This window comes from Xiphophorus hellerii, chromosome 1, assembly GCF_003331165.1.
Source record: "Xiphophorus hellerii strain 12219 chromosome 1, Xiphophorus_hellerii-4.1, whole genome shotgun sequence".
Classification (NCBI taxonomy): domain Eukaryota; kingdom Metazoa; phylum Chordata; class Actinopteri; order Cyprinodontiformes; family Poeciliidae; genus Xiphophorus; species Xiphophorus hellerii.
Window position 1 is genome coordinate 23,682,699 of NC_045672.1, and position 17,872 is coordinate 23,700,570.

General features: G+C 36.3%; 2 protein-coding genes across 4 annotated transcripts in view; one reads left to right on the forward strand and one right to left on the reverse strand.

Annotated features, from left to right (window-relative positions):
• The first annotated feature begins 592 nt into the window (after positions 1 to 592).
• On the forward strand, positions 593 to 10,929 carry LOC116729000 (protein ILRUN-like). The gene is made up of 5 exons (XM_032577413.1): positions 593 to 888; positions 2,249 to 2,403; positions 3,263 to 3,460; positions 5,744 to 6,069; positions 8,050 to 10,929. Exons 1-5 carry the CDS (start codon positions 632 to 634, stop codon positions 8,080 to 8,082), a joined length of 969 nt encoding a protein of 322 aa, XP_032433304.1. The 5' UTR covers positions 593 to 631; the 3' UTR covers positions 8,083 to 10,929.
• A 1,077-nt stretch (positions 10,930 to 12,006) lies between these two features.
• pacsin1a (protein kinase C and casein kinase substrate in neurons 1a) overlaps positions 12,007 to 17,872 on the reverse strand; it is a 41,476-nt gene continuing 35,610 nt past the window's right edge. For all 3 annotated transcript variants that reach the window (XM_032577152.1, XM_032577224.1, XM_032577300.1), the window contains 4 exons: positions 17,230 to 17,350; positions 17,021 to 17,127; positions 16,440 to 16,636; positions 12,007 to 15,352 (listed from right to left, as the gene is read on the reverse strand). In XM_032577152.1, coding sequence (XP_032433043.1) covers positions 15,243 to 15,352; positions 16,440 to 16,636; positions 17,021 to 17,127; positions 17,230 to 17,350 — 535 coding nt within the window. In that variant the 3' untranslated portion in view covers positions 12,007 to 15,242. The remainder of the gene's footprint in view (positions 15,353 to 16,439; positions 16,637 to 17,020; positions 17,128 to 17,229; positions 17,351 to 17,872) is intronic.

The window sequence follows — 17,872 nt, forward strand, 5'->3', positions numbered from 1 at the left end:
TCTTATTTTAATACAATGTTTGGGTACTCTACCTAACCTTGCCAACATGTCATCCAAATATGTTAGAATTTCATCTAAAAGTTAAATTACTTAAATTATTCAGGTCAAAATACAGTTATATATTTTAAACTTGTACTTCTGTTACTTTTAATGCTGATGGCTTCTCATCATTTCATTTTTTGCTAAATCAGGATACTAAACAGATCAACTAATAAAGAATGGTCATTTAATGATTTTAATTAAAAAATAAATGTTCCACACAATGAACTGTTTTATGCGTTCTCTTACAGACTATTAAAGACACCTAACTTTGTCAGTTTCCTGGAGGAACCAGTTCTTTATATTCCACATAATACTGAGTGAAAATGTCACAACTTACAAGTAAAAAAAAAAATTGATATAAATTTTAACATGAGTTAAAAAAAACACCTCAAAATTTAAATCAGCTAACTGTGACTTATACAAATATTTTACTCATTATTTAATAGTTCATACACTTAAAACTATGATTTTATTAAAAGGAATAATAGTTATTACATGTCATTTGTACAGTGAAAATAGTCAACAATGAAGCAGCGCTCTTTTTCTTTTTTTTCTGTATTGACTCACTCGCAGGGTTCAGTCATGTGACATGCGCACTCGGCCCTGGTTTGGAGTTTGTTATGACAAGTCGAGGCCTCGGTGTAAATTAGTATCGCAGCCCCCTGTCTCTGCCCCGGGCTTATCCGTCATGGAGGGCATGGACCTGGACCTGGACCAGGAGCTCATGCAGAAATTCAGCTGCATGGGAACAACAGACAAAGACATTTTAATATCGGAATTTCAGAGGCTCCTGGGGTTTCAGCTGAATCCCGCCGGATGCGCCTTCTTCTTGGACATGACCAACTGGTGAGCTCGGGGATTCGTTTACGGCCTGCTATGCGCTGGGTGTCGGAGAAAAGATACAGATATGTAGCTAGCTTTCTGCACTGCGTCTCTCGCTATACAAAGGTTATTAATCTAAAAAAAAGGAAACTGAAGATAAAAGTAATGAAACTAGCTTACTTTAGTTGACAAGGAACATTATTGTTTGGACCTATTACCAGGGACAGTTAACGACGTCGTAGTAACGTAACTAGCTGAGTCAGTGTGTGACTTTTGATTGCCTGTCAGGGACACAGATGGTGGCAGTATTTGCATATCTGTTAAAATACTGACTGCGTTACATTATTCTGGTGTGTAATGAGAATATAATCCAAAACCTCTTTGCTTTTAATTGGATATTCAAAAGATCATAACATCAGGGCATATCTATTGCAAATGCCACCCGAGTAATCCCCTCATTTATTACATAATCTACAAGCGCTCACTCGCTGCTTAGATCGCCTTCAACGCCAGATACTCTGGGTAAAATTTAAACTCCTTCAATATGATTGAGAGCTTAATATCGATTTTTTTTTCATTGAGAATATCAGGGGAATTATTTTAGTTTGCTGTTTGAATGACTTTGACTTCCGGTGGCTTGTTTTCTCTATTTAATAGTGAGCTACGCAGTGCAATGGTGGGAAAACGAAAATAAATGTGCTTAAGAGTGTGACTGACTGTTCTGAAATTCCCCTTAAAACACATACCTGCCTAAATATGGCGTTATGTGAACAAAAGAAGTAAGCTTCATTAAAGCTACATACTTGTTTCAAGTACCTTGCAAAAGTCTTCATAACCTTACAACATTTTTAGATTTTGTCACTTCACGACCAATACATTTTAAGTTCAAGTTTTGTATTCTGACAGGAGGACAACCTTAAACATAGAGCCAGAGCTAGTTTGGAAGGATTTCAATTCATGTATTTTCATGGTAAATGTTTAGACCATTTGAAATTTTGTGGAAGGTGTTAGTTTAGTTGATTTTAGGAAACTACAATTAGCCTTTTTCAGCAGCAATTGTTTTTTTCTGCCCTTCAAGCTTTAATTTTTATAATTGTTTTTCTTTTTATTTACCTTATTAAGGCCTCTGAGTGGCTTAAGCATTTCCTGCTAGACATCAGATGAAAGATAGAGTATGTCCTAGAGAGGCTGCTTAACACTTCTAACTAATTTTAAAATAAAAAAAATCTATGTAAAAAAGGTTTAGTTAACTTAGTTCACTCTTATTTAACTTAAATGTTCTCATTCTGTTTAAGCTGCTGCTGAAATATAACAGACATATATGTTTTGTTGTGCAGGAATCTGGTCTGATTTCTGTTGCCATTCTTCTCTTTCTTTATTCTAGGAATTTGCAGGCTGCCATAGGAGCTTACTATGACTTTGAAAGCCCAAACTTCAGTGCACCTTGCATGTCCTTTGTGAAGGATGTGACGATTGGTGAGGGTGAATCCGTTCCACCTGACACACCATTCACAAAAACCTGGAGGATACAGAATACTGGTAAGCCAGCTGGACCATTCATAAAAGTTCTTTTTTACAGAGGTCCCATGCTGTCTTGAAAAGTCTGGAAATTATGAAAAAATAATGGTAAAATGTTTTATTTTCAAACTTTATTCCTTTTTTTTAAATCTAAGAGATAAAAATCTTATGATTCTAGTTTCAGATTTTTTTTACAAAGAAAAATCTCACAGAAAACGTTTCATTTTGTTCAATTTATTGGTAATAGTGTATAAATGGTAATATCAAGAACTTTACTAGGCAAATTGGTCCTATGCACATCCAGGAATATATAATTAAAGCAATCTATTATAGTCCAATCATGCAGGGAGATTTAAACTCAATTACATACACTCCTTTTCTAATGGTTATTATGCAGCAGAGTCAAATTTATTTTATAATGCCAGCTGGTAAAAGTTTTTTAATTAAAGGAACAGAAGCTCAGCCAAATGCATCAAGTGACTACTGTCTTTGCAGCAATCCCTCTTCTGAGCAAGCACATGGTGACTGTAGAAAGGAACAGCTCCCCTTTCACAAGATAAAAGCCTCCACCAGAACCAGACTCTGCATATGTGGCAGTGTTCAAACACCATTATACCAAGAAAAGGAACATTGTGCTAAATTGGAATCCAGGTGTTTCATTGTTTTGTTCTTTTTTGGAACCTACAAATAGCAAACCCCAACTAGGTAAATGTTTTGTGCTCAAATGTCTTTAATGTTATGGAAACTGTTGGAAAAAATGCAGACACTTGAATCTGGAAAATTATGGATTTTTGAAATGAAATAGTTCTAGAAATCCTTTTTATATTAAAGGGTAAAAATACAACCATGTGAGCTTCTTGTTTGTGTCCGTGCCTTCCAGGTCCAGAGTCATGGCCTCCTGGGGTTTCTCTGAAGTATGTGGGAGGTGATCAGTTTGGCCATGTGAACATGGTGATGGTGCGCTCTCTAGATCCCCAGGAAATGACTGATGTCAGTGTGCAGATGCACAGCCCCGTTTCTCCTGGCATGTACCAGGGTCAGTGGAGAATGTGCACAGCTACAGGACTTTACTATGGAGGTAAGGAGAGCACACTTACACTTCAGCAACCTGCTGTGGATAGCAGCCTCCTGCACCGTTCGTACTGATGACTCTGATATCAGCTAATGAATTATTCTGAAAAACCCACTACATTCAAATAGTGAAAGTCTACAAAAAGACAATTAAACAGAGTATAAAACAGCATTTTTACAGAAGGAGGAGATTGCTTTGTCTTAATAAAAGGAAGTTATTAAAGCCTTTGTTCAGATCTAGCAACACTCTCCCTGACTGATTAAATCCCAAGTTAACAGCTTTAGCCCTTTTCCCACTTGGCAGTAAAATCTATCTGGAGTAATCAGATCTCAGTGGCCTGCTCGTCATGAAAATTTAACACAAAGCCATGTCACACAGTCAACCGAATAACAACAATAACAAGATGTCAGCAGCTTTACTGGAATTTCTGTAGACTTACAAAGAAATTTAGTTGCTGGAACAATAATGTTACCTTTGCATTAACACATTTTTTGTTTTATGAAAGAGTTTATTTATATTGTAGGGAACACCATTTCATTACATTAGAAACTCACATTCATGTGATTATTTTTTAATATTTGTTGAACAAAGTAACTTCACGTTTTGGGATTTTATAGAGCTGTAAAGTTAAACCACTTAACTTCACCCCATTAACGCACTCAGTTTCATACACAATGGTATTGTGAACATAAGCCCAGTAAGTGGTGCTCATGGAAAGTTCAGACTCTTGTTAGGTGACTGAGATTGTGCGTTTTTTTATCCGGTTACCACAGCAAATGTAATAAGCTCCAAAATCAATCAAAACAAACCTTACAGCTTGGAACGAAACAGCTTGTAATTCGATCCCTTTCAGCCTATTTATAGAAGAAGAGTTTGTCTTTCGAGGCATGGTAGACTTAAATTTCACAAGTGTTTTATTTCAACTTAGAAAAGCTTTTACTAACCAGCTTGATGCAACAGTACACACTGGCAATCAAAGTTTCATATTGACAAACCGTAAAATACATAAAATTTCACTGCCAGTGTTATTCTGAAATACTGATATTTCCCTCACTTTTAGGAGTTGAAGAGTTGAACTTAGCCATTCATTGAACTGTTCCAAACTGAAGATTCCCATTTTGCCTTAACTGTAAACAACCATCCACAGTCCTCCTCTGTTTGATAATTACCATGTAAATCCTACAATGCATTGTCAGTCTACTCCTTTGTGTAATGATTGAGCACTTAGTGGTCAACATTAGGATCTGCCAGGAATCTGGGCAAATTTTAAACAAAGCACATCAATAATTGACGCAGTTGCTTTTTCAGACATTGCTTTGACAATGAATGAATGTAAAGCTCCAGTATGTAACTTCATAAACTATTTTTGTGTTGTGCATATTTGTTCAAACTGAAATGCACCGCTCTCAGTCAGAAAACAACCAATCAGAACCAGGAGAAAGGTCAATTATGCTTGTATATATGCTGCTCAATGTACTAATGGCATTGAAACAACTCATCATCACAGGAAAACAGTTTATCGGCCATCCTCGGTGGCCATGGTAACTAACCTGTGGTGTATTTCTGCATATGGCCATAAGACCACAGGAAGGAGGCAGTGGAGCTAATGTTTTTTTGCACAAATTATCTGTTTCTTATTATTTTGTCACAGCACAGTGACAGTTTTAACAAATATGTAAAAAAAAACTTACTGCTTATCAAAGTTATATACTGCAGCTTTAAATGATGGAGAACTGAGAAAGTATTCAATCTTTATACAAAAAATATGTAGGGACCCTGTATTAGATTATCTAGTTGAGAAAAACCCATAAGTAGTACACTTTTAATGGATTACAAGTTCTTTTTTTTATTCAGTGAACTAGATCATAGAGGATGTCAAAACATATTTAATACCTACCTACAAACAAGTTTTCTTACTTACGTGAGAAGTAAAAAAACTGTTTTTTGCTTATGAACATGTAGTATAGTTTAGGCTACATGATTTGAAGTTAGTTTGAGTTTCTTCTACATAAAATTAGGAATGATATCAATGCTGTCCATTAATATCTCATCTGCTACTTCAATAAGATATTTTCAAATCAAACACAGCTTGGTTGTTTCACATATTTTTGAAAGTGAATTCTAACCTTTACCTCTAATACCTTTTACTGAACAACGTCCCAACAGGAGGAAACAAAAACAGAGCTTCTGAATAACTACTATGATCAAGCTGTGATATAATATTTTTAAGAAAGTGTTGGATTTTTAATTTTTTTTTAATGTAGTAACCGTGTTCCTTTGCCTCGTCAGATGTCATTTGGGTGATTCTGAGCGTAGAAGTCGGAGGCCTCCTCGGAGTCACGCAGCAACTTTCCTCTTTCCAAGCTGAGTTCAACACCCAGCCTCACCGCAGCCTGGAAGGAGACTACAACCCGTTTGCCTCGCCACAGAAGAGCAAGTGCCCCAACAGTAACAACAACCACGTCCACAGTGACAGCAGCAGTAGTGTCACAGAGGAACATTTGCAGGGAAGCCCACACCCGCTGCAGCAAGGCCAGAATGGACTTTCACACGGCTCTGTGGATATAGTAGCAAACCGTCTACAAAGCAGTCTATCAGTAGTTCCGTGTAACCAGGTGAGATATTTTGGAGAGAAGAAAGATTTTTCTTACAACTAAATCAGGAGAAAATAGGCTTTAAAATTGAATCATGTTGCTTTTAGAAGCTGTTTTCAGACTGGTGAGTTCCATAAAACATTTATCTACGACTCCATTATAGTTCAAAAAGCTTTGAAGTAAATTAGTCTTTTATTGAAGTACACACACACAGAAAAAATCCAACCTGTAATTTAAGTGTATTTCAAGAAATGCACCAGTGGAAGAATAGTTTGTACCTCCTCTGTCAACACATTATACAACCCCCTTTAGCCAATAGGGCTGTGCTCGGTCCTGTCCTGTAATATTTCACAAGGCTGAAGGATACACACTCAGGGATCTTTGACCAACTCTCTTTACACAATCTCTCTAGATCAAGGCTGTCCAAACTTTTTGTCTCCTGGGCCAAAATCAGCTCAAAAATACTCACGGGCTTAAAAAATACCACTTTTAAAAACTAAAACCAGAAAAAAATTTTTTTTATTTTTTTATGTACTCAACAATAATCTAATTTTGAATTTTAATGTAAAAAAAAAAAATGTTATTATTATTTTTTTTTATTTTTTTTTTAGGAGCAGGATTATAAATTCAAAACTTCAAATGCCTTTTGCTTGTTTTCCTTATTAAATGAAAGGCATCCAGTTGGCTTATTATTTTGGGCCAGATTGAAGAAAACAAGAAAATATTTGTACGTTCTTAACAATAAAAACAAGCTGTAGGTCATTTGTAAACACTTGCTGTATTTAGCTAAGTTTTAATACAGCAATTAAAAGCAGATGTGGCTGCACCAAGGTGTAGAAAGCTTGATTTTATTTTTTTATTTTTTTACTGTAAGCATAAGGTTAAGCACTTCTCTTATAATTTGGTCATAAGTTTTTGATCGTTATGTTGAAATTAATTGTAAAATAAAATCTATCAGACTTTTATTCAGTATAGATATACATCTAGCCTGGCTGTACTGTAGCAGTACATTTGTAATTAGGTGACAGTTTTGACACCGTTAAGACGATGAACCCACATTTTTTGACTCATTTTTTTGCTTTTCCTGCATCTCAGTACTTTCACCTCCCTTTGTGAGCTTTAGCATCTCAGTCACTATATAAACTGTGAGCATTTAGGAGAATGAAAACCTATCTGACCGGCCAAATGAATTATTGGCATGCAGAATTTGCATGAATGTCACTTGAAATATATTATCCTTCCAAGTATTAGGTCTAAACAGTTTGTGATTGTGATTTATCACACAGTAATCTTTCAGTCTTAACAGTATCTTGTGCAGCTCTAGCATTTAGGTAGCACCTAATGGTTGTTTTGGAGACTTGGTGAACCACAGGTGACAATCTATGCATCAGTTTTCCAGCACAGAGCTTCTGCATATTTGTTTCTTCTTTACTTTCTTTACCACCGTGCCTGCTCTGCATGGTGACCACTTCCTTTGTGAAAGCAGCCCAAGTTCTGTCCTATTTCAGAAGGTGGTTTTACAAATCATTGACAGCAAGGGATAGCAATAATCTTGCCACTGAGAATGTTATAGTTTGTTTTTTTTTCCTCACAAAATCAAACACCGAATTTAAAGGTTGGATTCTCAGGAGGCTTTCAGTGTGAGATTATGCTACAGCAGCAGAGAAGGATTTACATCTTAAAGGCTTTTTGCACATCTTTGTCAGAGGTGCCAATAAATGTACTAAATCTGAATATTTTAATAAAGGAATCAATGCAGCAGCTATGGAATAAAAATGGAATTAAGTATTTGCAGCTTTCTGCTGCACCCATCTCCACTGCTCACTTCTAAAACTCCCTTCGTATTTAAGTTTTGGCTTTATGGTGTGTGAGTTAAAAACATGAGTTCTGTTTCATGTGTTCTACATTTATCTGTTTACAATATCTGTGTGTGTTTCTTTTCTAACTCTCTGGTTTTGCACCTCTGATTAATTATTTTTAAATTATTCCCTTCTCTTACAGATACAAGAGCCCTCTCCTTTTGGGCACTCTTAATCATGGGACTTATCACTGTATGGCAGCACTAAGTTGTACCTCTGGAATTTCTCACACCAATAAACCAGGAGGCTTTACTGTGGAGTGTGGAGGTCAAAACACTTTATGCAAAGTCCAATTACACTTAAAAACAAACAAACAAACAAAAACGCCGGAGGCCGACGCTCCTGATGTGCAGCTGAACCAACATCCCACTGTATGCACGTGTGAATGCTAAGTTAAAAAATATGAGTGCTATGAGTCTTGAGTGATAAGCTTTTTTTTTTCCTTTTACTTTTAAGATTTCCTTTTTTTTTCCCTAGTTGACAAGGATGCACATGGGCAGAGCTGAAAGTAGTGGGTGTTTGAGAGCTTTTTTGTGTGTGTGTGAAGATGTGCGTGCATTGTGCAACCTGAAAAGAGACTTCAGAGTTAAAGCCATTAATTTTTGCCAACTGATTCTACAGTTTCTGCTTCTCTTAGTTTGTTTTCTTGAATTTTGGACCCTCTGGCCTATATAGCACTAAGGTTGATTGTAAAGGCTACCCTGAAATGCAGTTTTTGGGTTTTAGATGTCAAGTCAGTTAGTGTAAGATTTTTACTACATGACTCTTGGCATATTGACATTTTTTCTACCCTGTCACACTGCATGGAGTGTAAACAGCTGAACACATTTTTTGTGCTTAGTCAGGTTGGTGGCCATTGCTACTTAGACAAATATAGATTTGGCAAAATTGAGTTGAATCAAGTTCACTCGCATATCCGCGGAATCAATACTGTTAGCAACTTGTATCAAATACAATATCATTATATAAATTTATTGGTGCTTTATCCAGTCATTGTGTGAGTTGGTATTAGGTTTAGTTTAAGTCTTGAAAACTTTCATGTCATTTTCTCCAGAATGGGCCCACCTGCACCATCCACCAAGCTTTAAATTGGTCCTGAAGTCACAAAAGCAGGCACAAAAAAGGAGCATTTTTGCTATTAACAACTCATCTCTGAAGTTGATGTTTTTTTTTAGAGTTTTCAGGCTAAGTTACTTTTGAATATATCTAATTATGCCTCACAAATGAGGGTTTTCATTTACAAACACAGCATTGTAACTCAATTAGTGCACATCATGCTGTAAGACTTAAAACTCAAGCCATATTGACATCAATAAATACTTTATAAAGACATTATGTCACATTATACAAAATCAAAGAGTTTGGTTCAGCCTGTATTAGACTTAACATTTAGGTTGAATGTATTTTGTGAATGTAGACAAAAATTACAACGTTGACAATGTTTTCTATTACCCAAAGAACCTGGATTATGTTTGAACTAAACTGGCAGTTTGACTCTGTGTACTTTCTTTCCCTGTCTTTTGTCTTACAAAAATGTTTTGGAAGCTATGTATTAACATGTACTGAACTAATTAGAGATGCACCAATAAATTAGCCACAGATTGTAATTGGCCAATTTTCTGTTGATTGGCTCTGACTGGTCTTTGGCCAATCAAACTCTCAAAAATCAGATCGTTCATGAAAAGCACCAAAACCAAAACACCTATCATATTTTGTGCCTTTTGTTTCCATGGTGAGGGAAGTCCAGTTTCCCGTAGGAAATTTGTGCTCTGTCCTATTTTGACTCTTCAGCATGACACAGTTTGATCACTGGACAGCTCCTGTTGCCATGGATCATTTGACAAGATAAAAATGATGCCTCCTGAGCAACTCTCACCCGCCACATACAGTATATCACACATGTTCTCCACTTCTACAGAATCAACTAAAATATTGCAGCAATGGCCCAATAACATTAGTGAATCCCACCCTACACTAAGCTGTCTACGCTGTTGATTTGTTTGTGATGCGCGAAACTGACGGCTTATTCTACTTTCTGACTATTTTGGCTAATATTTACTTAAACACCTTTAGGCTCTCAGTAAGCATTGAAAGTTCATTTCTTGACATGGAGTTGATGTCCATATAAAACATGCCAAAACTGTATTTTCAATATACATTAGCCATCCACATTTAGTTTAGCACAATTTTTAAATTTAATATAATTTAGATAAACTTTAAAGGGGTATCCTTTGCATAAATTAAGATATTATTGCGGTTCTGGAATTTTCTGCTAAGTCTATTACTAATAAAAATCTGCAGCACATTTTTTTGTATTTTAAGTGTCATGGAATAAAAATATCAGATAAAGCAAAATTGTAATTGCCAGTTCAGACCTAATAGGAAACTGGAAATTGGTGTTAGTAAGCAAAAGCCTGATTGGTGCATCTCTACAGCTTATTGTGTCATTGATTGGTGCATCTCTACAGCTTATTGTGTCATTGCAAATGAATTCACATGTCCTTTTGAAGTGTCAGCAGTTCTTTACGTTCTTTTACCAAATGACTAATATATGCACTGAGTGATCTAACCTTCTTCACAAATGCTGTTATTTTCTTTCAGAATGACTGCGAAGTCAGAGAAAGGTTATGATCGCTGTGATTATATCATCTGCAGTCAGTGTGTTAGACCACCTCATCAAATTGGTGCCCTTTAGTTGATGAAAGTGTAAACCCCTGAGGCGCTGAACCATGATATGACAATACCAGCTAATGCAGAAATACTGCTCCTGTTGCGCTGAAGCATTTCCTTCCAGTAACTCGTGCGATGTGTGTTTCTTCTTCCAAATGTCATTTCATCGCGTACTAGGTGTGTTGTTTTCTTTGTGTAGCATCTGAAGTTTCCTTCACAGGGTGAATCAGTTGGTGTAAGACTCACACAGCAGCGCATGTATGCAAGTGAGGAAGTGCAAACAAGTGAAAGATCATTTCTTATATGTTTGATGAATGTTTCTACAATTAAATTATCACAGAAATGAGCTACATGCTTTGTCGTGTCTGCAGTTTTTGTTTATGGATTCGTTGACCATAAGTCTGACTCCAGCTTAAAACTAAAAGTGTAAAGGACAACCCATTTTCAGTTCACTGATAGTCAGTCCGCCATAATTTTAATCTAAATTGTCCAAGTATTTCAAAGATGTTATATTACAAACACTCCAATCAGACTCCCATGGCCTTTGGGAGAGAAAAAGGCCCACCTTGGCACCAATGCTCTATAATACCTAACAGTTCACAGTGAATGCTTTTCATATATTTATTACTTGTTTGACATAAAATCCACCTTGAGTTTTCTCAAAAATCTATATTTTTGTTTAATTTGACCAAAACACGCAATAATATGTAAAGTCCCCGCAGAGTTTACCATTTATATTTGTGTAGGACAGCAATGAATTGTCTTGGCACTACTCTATTGCCTTGATAGTTACTGTATTGGTATTTTCTAATTTATAAATAACTGTGGATAATGGCATCTACCAAACACAAAAACATGATTGTTATTGAGACTTGATGACTCAAAGATTGCTTAGTTTCTTTGCTTCTCTAAAGTTATTAAAAACACAAGCTTCTTTGTCAAGTCATATTTATACCCCAAACAAACAGAAAGCTATGGATTACAGATTAGAAGTTACTAGAAACATGGATCAACTTCAAAAAGTATAAATTTGGCTTCAGTTACATTTATCTAATCAAGTTATTTAGTTGTACCAATAATTGTGGCACAGGTGATTTTGTTAAAATGACTCAGTCAGTTACATATTTGTATAATTTCAGATTTTTAACAGCACTCTTTATTGTAGAGCCTTAGACTAAATTGATATTTTCTCCCACATTGTCACTTTAAATTAGATTTTCCTTTTTAATATCCATGAAGATATTGTAAATAAAGGTTTCCACTACATGATGAGTTTATGTTTTATATGTCCACCTTTATATCTTGGTGCAGGTTCTTTAATATAATAAGAGGTTTCTCCTTCACAGAGGAAACAAGAAATATAATCTAAAATAACACGTGGACTCCATAGAAAAACAAACACACACACAGACGGAACTGGGTTTTTTTCTTCAACAAACTTCTTTCCCTTCCAAATCAATATCTCAATATTGACACCATCACAGCAAATTTGATTGGATTTTTTCTTCTTTTTATCACTATAGTCATTATTATCTGTGATCATAATCACTTTTATGCATATTTAAATGAACTTCTTGTTACATCAAGATGAACAGGCACTACACCAGTTAGGAGATAAAAGTACATCACTAACTATGAACATACATCTTCTAGACTGCTAATATGGGGTTTTTCACATTGTGAGCTGCAGCCCCCTGTGTGCATAAGGAAAAAAGATCAACATAAAAAAAAAAGCATTTACATGTACACCTTTTTTACTGTCTCAACATAGTTAGGTCTCATTTTCAACTCAACACAGTTGTACAGTTACAATAGAATATAATCTTTAAATTACATCATCATGTACAAATCTGACAGCGTGGGATAACATCACGCTTTTATGATACACTGACAGTTTCATTGCAATAAAATTCATACGATATGTTATCTATTACTTAACACGTTTTCCATTGCTGTCATTTAATGAAACACATTTACATGTATAACACTACATTTTTTCTTAATAGTCAATCACTTGCATTTTTTTTTTTTTTTTTTACTTTTTTTTTTGCTTGTTTTGTTACAACTTTGTATAACATTTACACGACTCATACACACTGGATGATACGGATGTTTTACCCCAAAGTATTCACCTGGAATTATAGATAAGGAGTCTGAACTTGCAGATAATGTGTATATGATCAGTCTAACACCTGTGCTGTTGCATGTTTGTGTATTGCATGTGAGCATTGAGAAAGTGGGAGAGTTTAACAACAGGAGTCGTTTTTACCCTGCTGGACACGCTTGCACTCTAAGATGCACCTTGTGAGCTGGTGATGTGTTTTGTCCTCGTGTGTGAGACCTTTCCAAATCCAGAGCTGAACACATCCAGTCACTGCTGGTAATGTATAATTTTTTATCACTATGTCTCAAAAAAACTCCATCTAAACTTGCACTGTAGGTGCAACCCGGAAGTACACAACCTACTAATCAGCATTTGATAAATATAATGTAATCGTAGTAATAAAAGTAATTATAAAAAATATGATAAAATGCTGATCCTTGCATAAGTATTCATACCCGTTGAACATGTTCAACCACAAACAATGTAACACATCAGTATTCAGTCCCTGCTTTGGTCAGATGAGACCAAAATTGAACTTCAGAACACTCCACATCTATTCTACTCCTGATTTTCTTCAGCAAGAGCAAAGAAGCAGGAGTGAATTGAGATAAATACAAGAGAAAACTGGACGGAAAACCCTTCAGAGGCTGCAGAAGACTTAAACGTAGGGTGGTAGTTCACTTTCCAGCAGGATAGCACTATATATACAGCAGCATATATTGAAATGTTAGAATGGCATAATCAGATTTCAGACTTAAATTCAATTGAGAATCTGTGGCAAGGTTTAAATATTACTATTTCTTGCTACTTTGCAAAGAGGAATATGCAAAAAAAAAAAAAAAAAATGCAATTGCCACAACATGTGCAAAGCTGGAAGAGAAAAGCTCCCAAAAACATTTACCTGTAATTCCAGGCAAAATTGGTGCTTTAAATTGTGTCTCTGGGGGGAGAATATAATGTTTACACAACATGTACATGCATACATCAATTCTTATTTGTCCTTTTTCTTTTCCCAAATTACCTTTTTACTTCTTCTGAACTCCTTGGTCTTGGTTTTACTTCACAAAGCATCTGGTCAAAACATGAACAAAAGTTCAAGTGGTATGAATACTTTAACTAGGCACTGTAATTCCTAGACAGTAAAATAAAGTTTAAAAGCAACCATGTACTCCACTGAGTCAGGGGTTATCTTGCATGACACGTTACTGGCTCACTGAGCAGATTTTGCAGACCAAAGGGAATCCGGTTGGGCAGGGAAGCAAAAACTAATTTAGTGAATCCATTTCATGAGATATGTGTAATTAGTGTATGGAGTGATAAGTGATGGATCATTCTTTGGCTCAGTTGGGGATGGGCCACATAACTACTGCTTTATGCCAGTAAAATATTTAGACATCTTACTCTCTTTAAAGCCCAATCACAAGTACATTCATGTCCTGTTGGAAAGGGGTCAATCTTTAGACAAACCACTGTTGCACAGTTATCCACCGACATGCATCCACACGCCCCTTGTTCTGGAAAAGAGTCCCAGGCGCATGTATTGTTCAAGACATCCTTCCTATAATGCAGTCTCAAGTCTCAAGCTCAAGATGAGTTGATCCAACTTCGCTCAGAAGTAATGCTTGTATGTCTCGTTAGCACAGTTTGATTAAAGTGAACCCTGATTTGCTGAAGCACGGATGAAAGCTTCTGCAAAAACTGTAAATCCTTTCCATGGATTTGCATGAGGATGGTGTGGTCAAAGGATTTACGGGACAAAAACGAAAAGGTTGAAAACAAAGCAAATGTGAGGTCAGTTCATCGAGAAGCCTTCTCTTGTGAACCCGGGAGCACATGCATGTCCAGAAGCATGTAATGCTGCATTTGTAGTTGAAGTGTTGCATCAGAATGTAGCCGTAGCGAGGCTGCAGGGACTTGGGGAATGTAACTCTTTGCATAGCACATGCTGCTATGCAATGTTCAGAAACAGTTTGAAACACATAGCACTGCACACACTGGAACGGAGGCTGGACAGGATTCAAAAGAAAAAGGAAACAAAAAGGATAGTGTCTGTGGTACTGATAACACTACACAGCATTCCTGTTGTAAGAATGACATACACAGCATTAAAAATGCTACACAAAATGGCATCACACCGTATATACACATTGCAGGTTAGAGAAGCTCATCTTTGTTAAATGAGTAAAACATTATAATATCTTCCCTTCAGGAAAACACACTGCAGTACACTGTGAGTTAATAATAAGCTGCATTGTATATTAAACACAGCCACACAGAGAAGCAATGTGTTCCTGCACTGTCTTCATGTTTTTGTTGAGTGTGTCTAGAATAGCACAACTGCTATTTTTTGAATGTGTAACTTCGCCCACCTCAAATGCTGGATAAAATATACTATACTGATATAGTGTCTTTTTAGGTTACTAAGTTTTAGTTAGGCAAGACAGCTTGGCGCATCTGTTGGGCAAAGGATGTGTTGCTCTTAAGTCTCTGGCTATGTGCGGTGCAGTTGGACGGGACAGTTCAAGCTGCCTCCAGCGGCATGTCTCTGTCCACTCATGTGACTAGATTGGCTCCACGTAATTGGCCGGGTACAGTCCCTCCTGGCCGCTGTCCAAACGACCTCTGCACCAGCCTTGCTCATCTTCATCCTCCGTCTTGGTGAATTCGTCACCTGTGAAGGAGATTTAAAAATTCCATCAACACAAATGACACAGGTTCTGATGTGAGCAGACATATTTCCATGTAGACTATCCATAAGTCATTTTAAAAGAACAGCTCAAACAATACAAATGTATTTAGTTTTTAAGAAAACATTAAAATTAATACTCCTTCAACTTTGCCTATGTTTTATCACAATACAGCCAAAATTTGTATTTTCTTCTTTTATGTGGAACATCACAAAATGCAAAGCACTTTAGGGGTGTGAATACTTTGCAAGGAACTGCATCCCCCAGTTTATGCTACTCAGCTGAAGATTTTTGCTTTAAAATGACCAGGATACTTTATCTTTGTCCTTTGTAAATCTAGTGAGATTCAATTACTTTAATTTTAATTACGTATGCTTTTTATAATTGTGTGGACGTTTCCTTGTTTTGTATTTATTGTTTGCATTCATTTTGTATTTATTGACACAATTTGCATAATTAAGTCTATTTAACCTTGTTTGGTTTTTAATAGGACAAATTGAGCATTCTTCAGGGACAACCGATGAAAAACAACCTTTTAGCTAAGTCCAGGACATTTACAGAAATGTCATTTGATGTGCATTTTCCCTATCAAATACAATTAAAAACAGACTCGTAACATTTTTTTTTACTTCATAGCTTTCAGTGTCACAATCATTGGAAAAGGAGACACATTTTATATAACATGAACCTCCAAACTGGTTTTAGTTATGGACAGACATATTGCTTTTTCTTTAAATGTGTCTATAACTCTGTGGCTAAAACATGAAAAAGCTAAAGAAAAAAATCAAGATAAAGATGCACAGCTGATGTTACAGCTACTGAGATTCTCTTTAAATTACTATTTGTGATCATGCAGGAACCTCTGAGCATTTTTTGGACCATTGCTCAAGCAGCTTGAGTTAATTGATGGCAAACGCCTGTAATTTGTTCCCAAGTGTAGCTATTATTCCTAATCCCTGTTATTTCTTGTAGAGGAAGGAGGCTTTAGAACAGAAAAGGAAACAATAGTTTTTGTTTTTTAACCATAGCTTTCCATCACATCCGTATTCACCGGTGTGCTCAAATAATTACCTGCTTTGAAGGTGAGCTCATCCTGCTCCTGGCCATCATAGTCATAGAGGGCGCGAACACGGACGCCTTTCCCAGTGCTGGAATCGTCTTCAAACGAATTTCTGTTTCCACCATTTTCGTTGCCGGAGTATGCAGTGGGCTGCTCGTCGTCGGACCACTCGGCCGAATAAGCTTGGTTCTTGTCATAGCTGCTCACACTAAAAAAGGGGGAAAATGTTGGGTTAGATTTGAAGTAAAACTCATTCAAAAAAGAAAACATAGAGTTTTAAGATGTTAACACACTATGTTTTAACATTTTAATAATAATTATATTAATTAATTTTAATTAAATTTTATTAATTCTTAATAATAATTTGATAAAATTAACAAATTATGTGTTCATCCTAACAAGTGTTTGAACAATCGCTGCTACTAAAAATCCTTTCAGTTGGTCGACTTTTTTTTATTTACGGAAAAGATAAAATATAGAAAATGACATTACATTACACAGTATTATTTAAGATGAAACTTAAATAATAATTTCAGAACCGCTCCCAAAATGAAATGGTTTCAATAAGAAAATGGAAATGCCTTCAACTAACCTGCTACGGTCACCAGGGGGAGCCACATGGTCAGTGCTTGGAGTGGGTGGGGCTCCATCTGGTTTCTTCTTCTTTGGAGGAGCAGCTGCTTGGTCTGGGTTGTACTCCTACACAAAAATATTACATATTACATTAATATATAACACATACAAAATAAATCCAGGGAGCAGTTCTGAAAGCTTGTTTGGTCCGAACTATGAATGTTTTACCTCAAATGCTGGCCAGTTCATGGGCATCCCTGGGCCATGATTATTGCTGAACCACCTCAGGTCTTCTTGTGTGCTTATGGCCTGAATCGTGCGCTCCAGTTCTCTGTATACTGTGACATAGCTGAGGAGAGAAGAGCGGAACAAACTGTAACAATGGAGGGACCAGAAGGGACGTGAGGCTGCTGCCAAACTGGCACCAGAACTCACACTGTGGCTCAGATTCCGGATTGAAAGAGATCCAAGGTTAGAGCATGAGTGGATTTTCTCTCTCTGAATTCTTTGCCAAAGCTGGAACCCCGAACTGCTGAAGTGTTTAGCCTAAATAACAGTTTTTGTGTATTCAATTAACTTTCCATGCAAAAATGTGATATGCAATGTTTGCAAAACTATTTATACAGCATTAACCTTTTCCCAGTTTGTGACAGTACAGCAACAAGCTTGAAAGTTTTCTATGATGGACCAACACAAAGGACCACATGTTTGTGAAGTGAAAGGCAAATGATACATGTTTTGAAAGATTAGAAAACATCTGAAAAATGTGGAGTGTGGTTGTAATCAATAAATTAGAATATTTATTCCAATCAGCCTCGATTGTCAGATTTAAAGGTACCTTTGAAAATAATAAGGTATTAAACACACTTTT